Source organism: Styela clava, chromosome 6, assembly GCF_964204865.1.
Source record: "Styela clava chromosome 6, kaStyClav1.hap1.2, whole genome shotgun sequence".
NCBI lineage: Eukaryota > Metazoa > Chordata > Ascidiacea > Stolidobranchia > Styelidae > Styela > Styela clava.
The window spans coordinates 10,623,368-10,636,788 of NC_135255.1; the positions used below are offsets into that span (position 1 = coordinate 10,623,368).

Sequence of the window (13,421 nt, forward strand, 5' to 3'; positions counted from 1 at the left end):
ACACAACAAATTGATTAGGTAAACGCGGAATTGAAAATTAGTCTTCAGAATTCAGGACTATGTGAGAATATGACACGGAAACATGACTGTGTGTAATGTACGTAACCTGAAGAGTTGGTAATTTTAGTTACGTGTCTTGAAAATTTATTGATTAGTTTGGATGATATTATTAAATTTGTATTCGTTCCAAGTTGATCATGAAATTTTACGTCATGTAATACATCAGTAATTTTTAATGTATAGTTTACTATAAACGTCAAAATAGTAAGGCTAAGTATGTACTTTGATAAGGCGCCGCGGCACGTCCAGAGTAAATGATATTTTGTAATAATTTTCATAGGAGAAATGTATGCTTTTACGTGGGATAATGTATCTATGTAAGAATGTATCTATTTTTTTTCTAACTTGAAAACATAAATGGTGATAACACGAAATTTGGACTTTGGAGTCATGAATTTTGGATTCGTCAAACAGCTCGACCATATTTATTATGAAAGTACATTCTTATATTGACAGGTTTAAGTTCTCGCGAGGAAATTGGCATAATTATACATAGTAGGATTCATAAATACAAGAAGGATAGATTTAGCATAGTCTAGATAATGATAGTCTTGATATATATATACATATTAATAAGGCCAGGTGTCCGGTGACCTAAGACTCAGTTAGGTCCTATGCTATTTATGGGTATACTTACGTCACCAGCAATATTTATCGAAAACCTCTAACGCAATATATGAATAGATAACACCTTAAAAAATGTAGATTAAAATTGGGTTTATTTTCTTTTTAGAGGCCAAAAAGTACTGCAGAACTTTCTACCTTTTTTTCGATTTAATAAACGACCTTTTCCTTATAACATTTTAAAATCCGTGTAGATTTATACATAGAGATTTACGAAGATTATACTTCATTTTAAAGTTTTTTATGAGTTAATTTGAAAGAACTCATCATTTATTCATGACAGTTGGAAGAACTCGTCAAACAGGAGCCGCTAAGATTTTTATCGTTTTCATTCTTTGTTCGCTGTTTGTGCAATTTATATTTAATTATCTGGCAACCCTGCGCATCGTATATTTCTTTGTGGATCACCGAATATGGCGCTTCATGAGCACAAAGTTCATTTCAACTCAAAATTTGTAACAAGTGTTGTAAAATGTTATTATCGCTTATATGGCTGAGATAAACTGATTGTTTTTGTTTGTATATGTCCGATCCATGCTTGGTCACCCGAGACAGCGATTACCGATTTGAATGCACATAATAATGAATAATACATTAGATATATTCGTATTGTATAATTCAAAATGAAGCGATGCGTATAAATGCGCCGTAACGGTATTAATACAACGATTGATTTCAGTATTCTGCTGTTAGAGATCTTCATTGCCAGTATCTTCGTTTAGTTTCTTTGTTTGTTAATGTATTGGCAGCGTATCTGCATTCATGGTGTCTAAGAAGCTCAGTTATTTCGTTATAAATTTCCTGTTTTTTCATCAGATCGGATATAGGTACAGATTGACAACAAATTTCAAGCTTGAATCTAGGGAAAGAACTTTGAATTCGGGTTCTAACTTGAGTTAGAAATGAGAAAAAAAGGGTTTAGTTCTCATCAACATTCAAATGAGACATTTTTGTAGAATAGACAACCGAACGTAATTGAAGTTAATAAAGCCATTCGTTGATTGTGTATTTAGAGTAATTCGAAAGCATGTGGCTTTATATAAATAATACATTGGATTAAGGCTGAGTTTTGTGCCTCGTGTTGGCCCATTGCAGCGTGTTATGTCGTAACCATTCTTCTTCATAGCTAAAGGTTTTCATACAGCCAACCAGTGAGGCGACGAGAAGTTAAAACTGACATCTGAGGAAAATATGACTCGATAAAATAAAGACGGTTCACAATGATAATATAAATACGCAACAATGAAAATGTGAAATTTTAGTTAGTTGATTCTGAATTGTTAGAAATGCCTCAAAAGCATTCCTGCTGAAAAAGCCATTTGATGACATATATCCACTTGATGTCGCGACTGAATTGTACGAAAGATTTATTGATAATAGGCCTTCATTCGCAATTGATTCAACATTAATTACCTTGCGAAAGTACTCCGAAATGATGAAATATTCCTCAGAATTGCCTTCTCGACTCATCATCGAGCGATTTGTGGTCAAAATTAGATTTCATCGATCAATCAACACCTTCCAGTTGGCGCCGCTTTCGTTTCAAATATCACTTCATGAAATATGTATAAAATTGTTTGCAAATTAACATTTATAAGGTCTCTGGACGACTCTCGTGATGAAACAGTACACACCAGTGCGTATGGATAGCTTTCGTAAGGATCTTGCTTATTTTAATGTAAACTAGAAAAAAAAATGTTCGTGATAATTTTGTAACTATTTGTTGGAGAACTGGTGTTCAACTAAGTGGTAAATTTAGCAACGCAAAACATGATTGTGCATCGTAAAAATTGGCCGTTGTCATCATAAAAATCGTCGTCACAGTCGTTGCTTTTTACATGGGTATGGTCGTTATGAGAAATTAATTGTTCTTTTGTGAGCTATTTCATGTTCAAGAGAATGAGAGATAAATGAAATGTTCAAAATGTTTAATATTTTAATGATAGCATATTAAAGAGCTAACCGTTGCTCTACTGTTACATGGTAAATTCCAAGGTGGTGTCGATTTTGTTTATATCGCAGGGTGATAAATGCTAATTTTTGTTTAATAGCTACCGAGTTTTTTTTTAATCTAAGATCTTGTGAACTATCTTCTCTTTCATTTTAGAATTTTCTTCAAACGGCTTTTCCTCTTTGTTAGTACCAGCAAAAACGCTGAAGAACGTTTCAAAATTATCTTTAAACTTATATTTTATTTATTATTAAAGCTTAAATAATTAATTAAGCTAATGTTTTCTTTATCTGGAGCCGTCAAAAGTAGATAAAAACAAAATTTCAACTCAGAGGTGGGCGAGGATTTGAATCTAATCTAGAGATCAGATGACCTATACGTCACAAGCACACAAGACTTCTAAGACTTTATTTTACATTTGAGGTAAAAGTCATTCTTTGAATGGCAAAAGTTTTTCACGCCATGGCAGATTGCAAACCAGATGCCGTGGCGTATACAGCACTTCGAAGGTGTCCGCCTTCTATAGTAATTGAAAGTGAAGACGATGTTCCGAATGACGCAACAGAAGTTGACTACATGAATCGGAATTCGAGAGACAATAACACTGAAGGAGTATTGTTCCACGCTGCATCACCGCAAGTAACATTCACTAAAGGAAGAAATAGAAAGAGCATGCAGGATTTGGCCGACTCAGATTCAGCTGAATATATTGATGACTGGGAAGAAAAGGTGATGAAAATTTTGTCGTTATTTTTAAAATACGTAATTATTAGTGTACGAATTAAGAATAACGAATTAACTTTTGTAGAAAGCTCCCGCCAAAAATTCGCCAACGCTCAAAATAAGAAAGATAGTAGTTACCCAGTATAAGGCTTAGGAATGCTGATTGCACTGGAAATTCAAATCCTTTCCAAATTTTACAGGATATTTAATGATTTCTCATTTTAAAACATGATGGGGGCGTTTCCTCAAATCTCGTTTGTGCATTCGTGGCGGGGGCTTTGTACAACAGATCTAAAATCTAACTGGGCTCAAAATGTTTCCAATCTTTTGTGCTAAAGATTATGATCCGAGTACATCATTCAGCATGATGATCTAACTAGATGACTGAGTGCCATGAAATTTTTATATTTAATTCGCACGAATACCATTTAGTATTCATTCCGGTTCTAACAAAAACCACCTAATTTTACTAAAAGATTAGTAGTTTTTATTATCCTTTGTTACACAGTTAATTAAGCGACTAGTTTGAGAAAAATTTTGTTTATGAAAATTTAATGAAGCTTATGATTCCGAGGTAGAGTGATGGTGATTATAGTTCTTCAAACTGTCTTTTAACCAATCAATTCATATAACCATTCTATACCAGATTTAGCGTTGCCCCTCATATGAGACAATCCACCCAGGTGCTGTTTGTCGTTAAGAACTGTCATCATACGCGATAAAGTCCAAGATTTAATCGGTAAATTATCTCGAGTTACAGCGGCTTATGTTGATAATTGGAAATTGTTGTTAGATATTGTTGATTATGTGCTTGCTGGCCAAGTAACATGCGCTCCAGATTATTTAAAGATTAGCGATTTTATACTCAGTACGTCATTGACATGAAACAGGCTCACAAGAGAAAGGCAGTCATTTAAAAGGCTTTGAAGATTGAATAATTAGCATTAGTTTTCTAGAGTTGGTAGTTCTTCTATGAATGAACAAATTATTAATACTTATCTTAGCTTTGTCAACGATCAGGATTCTACAATTATGAAGTAGGATAATATCAAAATTGTCTACCGCATTTTGTAGGAAATAATTGTCTGTAAAGTGCTGAGAAGAATAGAACTGGACTATTTTCAGCTGGAGGTCAGCGAGAACATGGAATCGTTGTACAAAATGAACCATTTAAAGAAGACTGTAGTCGGAGTCCTGGTCTGCTGCCTGACTTTAGCTTGGAGCCAAAAAACTTCCCATGGTTGTGGACTGGCGTTAAAGTCAATTTTCGAACCAGGAATGTATGGCGAGAGTCAGAGTCAGTATTTTGATCACGTTTGAGCCGTAGTCGGTGTTTTAATGGCTCCGAATCGGTAGTAGAGGTCGAGTCGATTTTTCCGTGACTTAACATTGAACGGACGACCTAAAGTTCGAATTCTAATAATCGTTTTGAGCAATATGAATTTATTAACAATAGCTAATGCGCAACGTGAAATTCTTAAATTCACATTGCTAATTATACAAAAGAGCTCCTGGTATGCCGGTAAGAAACAACGATGTTAAATACAAGTGTATGGAGGAGATTACCTCAGTGACCAGGACTAATAAGCTAATGCAGTAGAGAGATAGTTTATTGTAAGATAGATAGTGGGTTATTTTGTAGCAATGTGGGTATTTGTCCGTCTGCTTGATTTCGCTCAAACGTTTATTGAATTTTGTCAGGCTTTTGGACGGCTTAACACCATACAGACAAATTAGATTTGCAAAGGTGAAAATATCAACTGTACACCGTTTAACCAATACAACAAATACATTTATGTTTGTCATTGTATTAATTTGTGGCAATAACAACAAGAAAAAAGAAGAAAAAAGCTTCCTTCACGTGCTGAAACTTTCGAAATATTTGTCTCATTTCCCGGTTGTAGCACAGTGCTGTTCCATTGCGCATGCTGCTGTCAGAGCGCCGAACTGCTGGCAACAATTTAGAACAATCAACAAACTATACCTCGTTCATCAAGCCTTGATTTCCGTATTTGTTTCTCTATCAAAGATTATTGGGCACGTCAGTGGACATAACCATCGTTTCAATATTATGTTGTTGTTCTTGTTATTCTTCTCCTTCGTCATGATCAAATCGCTTTTCTCTTCGAATACTGGATCAATTGCTTTGAAATTTTCTGTGGTTAAAGATTGATTTTTTCGCCAGAAGGCTATTACTATTACTTATTTCAAATTTCAGGAGATTCGTTTTTTATGTGTCAGAATAAAAAATAGCGGCACCTTGTGGCGTGTCCATATATTTGAGCATAGCTCTCTTCTTCAGTATTAAATCAAAGGTGACGTTACAACTGAGATTCAACTGGCTGTCCAGTGTCCATACACCTTTTGACTCGCACAGATTTTGAAAATTGATTGTGCATTTGAGTTGTTTTCATAATATTCCCATCCTTTCATAAATGTTTTTGTACAGCGTGGCATTTGCATAAAGATATACCGCACACCTCTCATGAATTTTACATATTATTTGTCGAAATTATTCACAGTTCTATTATGTTTCAAAAAAGCTTGATTGATTATGCAAACAATTTTAGCGTTTGTCTATTTCTTTTATTTTGTCATTATATTATCCTTTACCAAGTTGAAATTTTCATGGTTTCTCATAATTTATTCCGAAACATTGGTAAATTTTGTATATTACTGAACAAGAGAGCAAAGATCAAATATATGTGCACGGCACGAAGGTCCAATAACTAACCGCAATGCCGGTAGCCTACGCGACTCATGCGGAAATGTGTCTGAGCAACGAGGTCGCAAAATCAAAACGGACATCCTTGAAGTAGGCCGACACGCTTGGAGGAACTGATTTAGGCCAACAACAATCTTCCATCACTGAAAATTTCAAATCAATTGGTCCAGTATTTAAAAAGAAAATCGATTTTAACAACAACAAGAAAAAGAAGACTAATAACAGCAAAACGACCCATAGGTCCATTTCGTGTCCAATAGGATGTATAACAGACTTGGTACTTGATGTAATTGATAGTGTAGATAAGGAGTGTTATCCTGGATGGATTGAAATGCCTCCGTATGAACGTAACCCCATTATTCAAAGCATAATAACCTTTCAGTAGCAGACACTGTTACATTATTCAGTTGGTTTTGTCTGGTACTCTGTGGTTATCCGATTTTCATTAGTGACATTTACCTAATTCTAGTTCGGACTAATAAGTTTATCTTATCAAATACTTTCATCCCAGTATGAATTAGCAAGCCCGACACGAGAGAGGGTTTAAATATATTTAGGCAGATTCATTACCTATTTGCTTATTTGTAACGAAATATCTTGATATATATAGGGCTAACATTGTAAAGTGATCATTATTTAAATTTCAGATTACTTCACAACACATTTACGGTAGTAAATCGAATTCCTGACATAGAATTCGCACTGTTTTTGTCTAAGAATATATTTCACAGATTCTGTATTGTACGGTTGTGATATACCACCAGGCTGAAATCCTTTCAATGTTATATTGTCAAAGTCTTCACGCTGTGGTTTTGGTGGGATTAAACCATCGAAATGAAGAATAAACAATTCGATGCTGAACTCCTCCGAAATATTTGATAAAATTCTAAATTTAATAAAGTTCAAAGAACATTTGCATCTTGTTTCAACAATAGGAAGCACTTAAATTTCACGCCAATTGTAAATCGGCTTTCGATATTATATACCCGTCAGAAGTGAGCCGTGGTATCTTTTTGATGTGCCAACCAAGTATCACTATTGAACGAGTTTATACCATTTATATTGTACTGTTCCAGTGAAAATGATTCGTACTTTAAAACCTTTTTAAACCAGACATAAATAACCGACCCTATTTTGATTCGAGCGATACATTATTGCTTGTAGCAGTAAAATCGTCAATACCAGAAAGCGATAGCACTGGGTTATTACTCTCACAAGAGGCAGTATAGATTCGACTCACTGCAATAACAATTGAGGCCCTCTTAAAAATGATATGTATGTGCCGATTCCGATTTAAATTCTCGTGTAAGTGTAATAATACTTAAAAACCTAAATAAATAATAATAATAATAGTAGCAGTATAGATTCGACTCACTGCAATAACAATTGAGGCCCTCTCAAAAATGATATGTATGTGCCGATTCCGATTTAAATTCTCGTGTAATAATACTTAAAAACCTAAATAAATAATAAAAACCTAAATTTATCTTGATTTTGGTGATCAGTCATGAAAATGTATGTATAAAATTCATAAATTGAGAAGGACCTACAATCTCACTTTTTCGAGAACGTCTTGAATGAATATTTTAATAAACATCTCGGTGTTTTGGGATTCATGTATAGCTCAACCCCGGACCGTACTAACTTTCATATATTTATCAAAGTTACCTTCGACCTGGAAGCTCATCAATTTTTTATGATGACAAATTTTAGTTTCAAGTTTGAAGACTGTTTTGAAAGAAGCATTAAAATCCCATTTCGCTTGCGGTGTGCCGAGGGTTAAAATGCTCAGTATCAGATTCGTTACGTATCGATCTCTTTGCTCCAGCAGAGAGTGAATCTAATCGACAAAGTATCTAAGCAATATTGCATGCCTAGGCAATATCGTCTTTCTTTTGCTTTGCTCTCGGTTGATCGTATCAAGTTATGGTGTTTCGTTTAGAACTGAGTGATGAGCTGAAGACGAGATAAGTTTATTTAGTCACTGTTGATGTAAAACTTGTTCAGTTTTAATTAGTGACCATAGCCTACTGTAGGTATATATATAGGTAATGTTAGATGAAATATGCCACAGTTTATATGTACGCTTCAGTACTTTATATTATGGCGTGTATAGGAAATATGATCATATAAAATTCGTTTTTGTTTTGACGCAGATTATAACAAGAATCGCGTTGAAAATATTTTCGCCAGTTACCATTTGATGGGAAATAAGCCGATACGTCAAAAGCGTATTAAATGTTAAGTACAACTATAGTAGTATAGTAAAGTTATTTGCATTGAATAAATGTGTAGCCACAAAAGGTTCGATTGGGGATCTTATGGGTATATGAAAACATTCGGGAGCTCAATTGCAAGTGCATGTTTATATGAGAACAAATAAAATAAATTAGCGTTTTTAAAATGTTGTACTGCTTCGACAGATAACTTGAGAGATTGAGGGTTTTGATGTCTGCCCATCCTGTCATTATAAGTCAATATAGTCGTCCTATTTTCATATTTCCACATTATCTTAAGTTTACCGTTCCTATTTGTGCGGCATTTTCTCATGGCATCGACCTGTTCGCAGTTTAATCTACGTCGATAATAATTATATGAAATCAAATTCTCTGCATCTCATTAGGTAGTCGACGACGTAGAGTCGTTATGTTATTGCATAATTACTATGCGATAGATCAGCTAAACTAAACAACGGGACGGACAGCGAGCGTAAAAGTAATTATTTATGTTTGAATTTCTTTGGTTGATGAACCAATCGTTGGAAGCGTTTTGTCTATCTCATATTTTCAGGTTCAATTAGCGTGTAATCATATACGTTGAAAGTGAGGTGAGGTTTAGGTAAAACAATGGTACCAGTCTAAGGCAAAATTAATTGTGGATCTTGGGATTTTAGTAAAGCACGTAAATTTATTTCGGGTTCTGAGATCTATTTCAGTCAGTCTCATTTCATTGAAAGAAAGAGTCTTATTTTAAAAATTTCTAATATTTGACAATCAGAAAATCAGCAGTCTTGATAATCTATCTACCTTGTCCATCACTATATTTCATTCTCTTTTATTAAATTTGTATTTTATTTTCAAATCATTGCAGGATTATCGTGATTCGGTATCATCCGACGGTTTCCGTACAAAAAGCTCTAATAATATAATGGTTAAAACATCACCGTCTGAACGCGAATTAAAAAACGACGTCGATAGAAATTCACCTCGCTACGAAAATCATGGCTCAAGACCTACAACGGGGAACAGTGGGGACGGTATTTCAGAGTAAGTAAATGTAATACAGTTTATCAGTTTTATATATATATACGCAGGAAGAATTATCTATTTATCTCATTTGCTACGAACACAATCCCTAATAGCCATCAGAGCTGTTTGCTTAAATTTTTTTTCCTATTCGACCAATGTCTAAAATTTCGACGTATGAACAATCATGAAACTCGAAATTTTTTTCGTTGCCAAACTTCCTACGATTTTCAAACATTACGATCATATTTTTTTGCTTAGGATTCAGTTCTATTCTCGTTTGCCCATATGCTTTGTTTTAATTTATGAAATACGTACTGGCTTTAAATTAAGATAAGAAAGACATGTATTGAAAAATTCCATTGTGTATTTCAATAGATGGTTTGCTATATAAGTTTGACATAAACTTGGCAACCTCTCCCTTGATAATTTAGTTTCATCATAAACATGTTATGTACTTTTGAAGCGATCTGAAAACTTCCAACTGTCAACATTAAGCTCTTTTGTCGCGTACAGTTCACATATTATGCAGCCATATATGTCCCAGTGGAATACTGGAATTTCTTGTCGGTTTTTATGTAAAGTTGATAAAATTGACAGGCCCTCTCTCGCAAACACGCCTCCTTAGTATTTCGTGGGCTTCATTTGGATCTATCCAAAACATTAATAATTTATAGTTATAGACGACGAAATGTGAAAAATATAATGAGATTTAATTTAGATGTCCGATGTTAACAATATCGAGAAAAAACAATACAAAATGGTGCAATCGCAGGCCTTCATTTTATGGGTGACCGTCCAGTCATGATTGTCTCCAAATACACAATTCCAAAATGCACTCCAATACCCCAATTAATGCTTTACTGTAGGTAAAGGAAAGGATTTATTTCTAAATTATACTATACGTCCGCCAGATAATACGCAAGCACCTGTCGAGCAACAATTATGTTATTTTCCACTCTCTTTATTTTGAGAAGCTGGTCCAATTAGATAAGCCGTATCATTTTTTGTGATATTGGCGTGCATATATAATTTATTACATGTTCAATTAATTCTTTTTGTTTAGATTAAACCTTTTTGTATTTATTTTCACCAATACCGTTACTGGCCTCCTACGCGGGCAGGCTACTCTACTGGCGACTGTACCAAATTCTAATAAAAGCGCGTAAAGTCAAAAAAAATTCTAATCTAACGACAAACCTTCATTGGCCAAAATTTGAGCTAACGGTTGTAATTTTAATTTAGTCTACAGCATACTCTTTTATGCAGTTTCACGACATTCGCTGAATTATTAAACTCGAACAGTAGACTTATTTGTATTTGAGATGTGTAACGTATGGGGAGACTACAACTGCTCTATATTGTTTATTCATTTGGATCGTGGTTTAACCTTATACAGGAACATTCTATGCAAATTACGTTTCACGTTGCAAATTAATGCTACATTTTAGTTAAATTTTCAAAGCATATAAAGATATAATATTCGAATTTTCAAAAATTCTGTTGAAATTTGTAACTAATATGCTCGATTTCATTTTTCTTATTTTGTATTTATTATAATATATTCTAGTTATTAGAGATAATAACAGCAACAAGAATTATAAAAGTTCTCCATCTTCCGCTACCATCGTGGCCATTAGCAATGAAAAAATTATTATTCTGTTTAATCCAGAATGAATGTTTTAATGTTTGAATTTAATTTGATATCATATTTATTTTGATTAATTGTATAAAACCTATTTTTATTTTCTGTGATAAATGTATGTATACCATAGCAAATTTTTTCATAACTTTTCATCTTGAAGTTTTACACTTTGTTTCCGGTATATTTTTCCCTATGTATTCAACACAGAATTCTTAATGTTTGGCGTCTTTCAAATGGATCGAATGGCACCGTTCCAAATATTTGCTACTTTTGCATATAACGCATGTTTTACACATTACTTTGGAATTTCACCATTAAGATTTTTATCAGATTCGAAAGCATCCCGGCATGATTTCAACAAAAATTCAATTCATTAAAACCATGTCATGACACATGTCAGCTAGAAGTTTAATTTTGAAACAAATGTTACTTTTATTCAGGGTGTATTAAAAATGTCACTTTCCACAGTAGTCCCGTTGGTATCGCATTTGAATCACGTGCATTATTTGCCCACTGGTACCTACTGCTTGTTACAAAAATTAAATTATGCCTGATTCAAGTAATTGGGAGCATTATTTCGACAGTCAATCTGAATTATGAAGTCTGGAATTTCTTCATTGCTAATGAACACGAGTTTAAAAAAAGCTAAAATTGATGTTTTGACTAAAAAATAGAAATTTGATGAGATTATGATTAAATTTAGTTTTGGCACGAAGCTTCTTGTTTTCGACTTTTGTTTTTGTAACAATGTGAATGAAATGTAACTTTTTACGTCACACTTACATTGCCCGCCAGTAAAGTAAAACTATTAAAACCAGTAAAGTTGAGACGACATGCTGTTTGTTTCGAAAATTTAGTGAATAAAATTAGATTATATTTTTTGAAAATACATTAATTTACTCAGAAAATTTGAGGACTATTGTTTGTCATATGTCAGAAACTTCTATTTGAATTTATAACAGACTTTATTTGATACTATTTTCGGACCTCCAAAAGTTTGTTCACCAAGATGGCGCACAACCTGGACATAGTATGTGTACCAGGTTAGGGTTCAGGTTGTGCGCCATCTTGGTGCACATACTTAGGGAGCGCCCTATTTTCCCATCGAGTTTACTCTACTTGTTCAAGTTACCATCACCTAACGAACACGTGTACAGTTGAGAAGTATTTTTTTTATCATTGCCCTATGTCAAGACTTTTATTTGATGAGTTACGATATTTAAAAAATACTTTCAGCTAAAACTAATACGTTATGATACAATCAAGTACAGTTACGTGTCTCGTCAAACACTTATAGTAAATGGATAAAAATGTACAATTTTTATTTTCAGCTCTGAACAGAATATGCGAATAGCTAATATTCGTGATCCACGTTATGTTTGTTATTAGCTTGACGAGAAGTGCAAACGTATTTAGATTGTTTCTGTTCTTCTGTCCCTCAATTTCTTACCAACAAGGTATACTCCCAATGCCCCAAAAAAGTGGGTATCTAGTACCCCTATTAACACATGCTCTGTCGGATTTCGTTTTTAGTTTGTGACCGGAACATAAAAGAGGATTAATATGAATTGTTTTCTCATTCTCAGGGAATGGAGACATTCAAGACTTTGTGAATATCTTCGTGAACCAGATGTGGAATCAACAGTTGTTGTTGATCGAGTTTTAATGGCAAAAAAGAAGATAAGATTGAAAAAGAGAATTCAAAATTATATTTTTAATTTTCTTGAAAGGCCGACTGGCGTGAAATGTTTTATATATCATATGATTGTGTAAGTTGAGGTCTACTTTTATTGATCAAACCGGTATCAACTATAAATCAAACGCCTTTTCTTACATATTTCAATTACAGAGAAGTTCTGGAATTCTCTAAACATCCGTCGTTAGATATAATGCTCTGCATTTGTAACTTATGTTTCCTACTACATTTTAGTTTTGGGGTATATACCATTGCCCCGAGCGTGGTCTTTACAAGCATTCACCCATTTATTATGAGATCTTGCCAGATTATTGGAATTATGCCCCTCGCTGGACTTCGACCAAACTGGATATTTCTGACTTCAGATGGCAGTATAGCTGGCCACATTACCAATAGATGTATAAATGTTTCTCGGTTTTGCTATTTTCTAGTCATTAAAATAGACAAACTCTGCTTTAAAACTTCCATAAATCAATCTATTTGAGTAAAGCTTTGGGTATAGCTTTCAAAATTCATCTTGAATATCTGATAAAACATCATCGGTCACTTTCCATTTTCTTGACAATCGACAAAAAAAAAATTGACTTCACCTGACAAAAGAATAATGTGTATTAATTTATAAGCTTAACTTTTCGCAAAAAATTATCATTTATTTTTTGTAATGGAGATTGAAAGTGACAGATTTCAGATAACAAACTAGCGATGACTCTTGCCCTATTTTTGCTTTGGTTCTCCATCATTGTAAACTAGCT

General features: G+C 33.8%; 1 protein-coding gene across 3 annotated transcripts in view; it reads left to right on the forward strand.

The window, feature by feature from the left end:
• Positions 1–13,421, forward strand: part of LOC120331417 (potassium voltage-gated channel subfamily KQT member 1-like) — a 32,333-nt gene that overhangs the window by 7,387 nt on the left and 11,525 nt on the right. The window contains exons 1-3 of one of the 3 annotated variants that reach the window (XM_039398490.2): positions 2,894–3,364; positions 9,174–9,349; positions 12,560–12,742. In XM_039398490.2, coding sequence (XP_039254424.2) covers positions 3,077–3,364; positions 9,174–9,349; positions 12,560–12,742 — 647 coding nt within the window. In that variant the 5' untranslated portion in view covers positions 2,894–3,076. Of the gene's footprint in view, positions 1–2,893; positions 3,365–8,301; positions 8,799–9,173; positions 9,350–12,559; positions 12,743–13,421 lie in introns of those variants that run through there. The other 2 variants (XM_039398493.2, XM_078113861.1) reach the window with 2 other exon arrangements.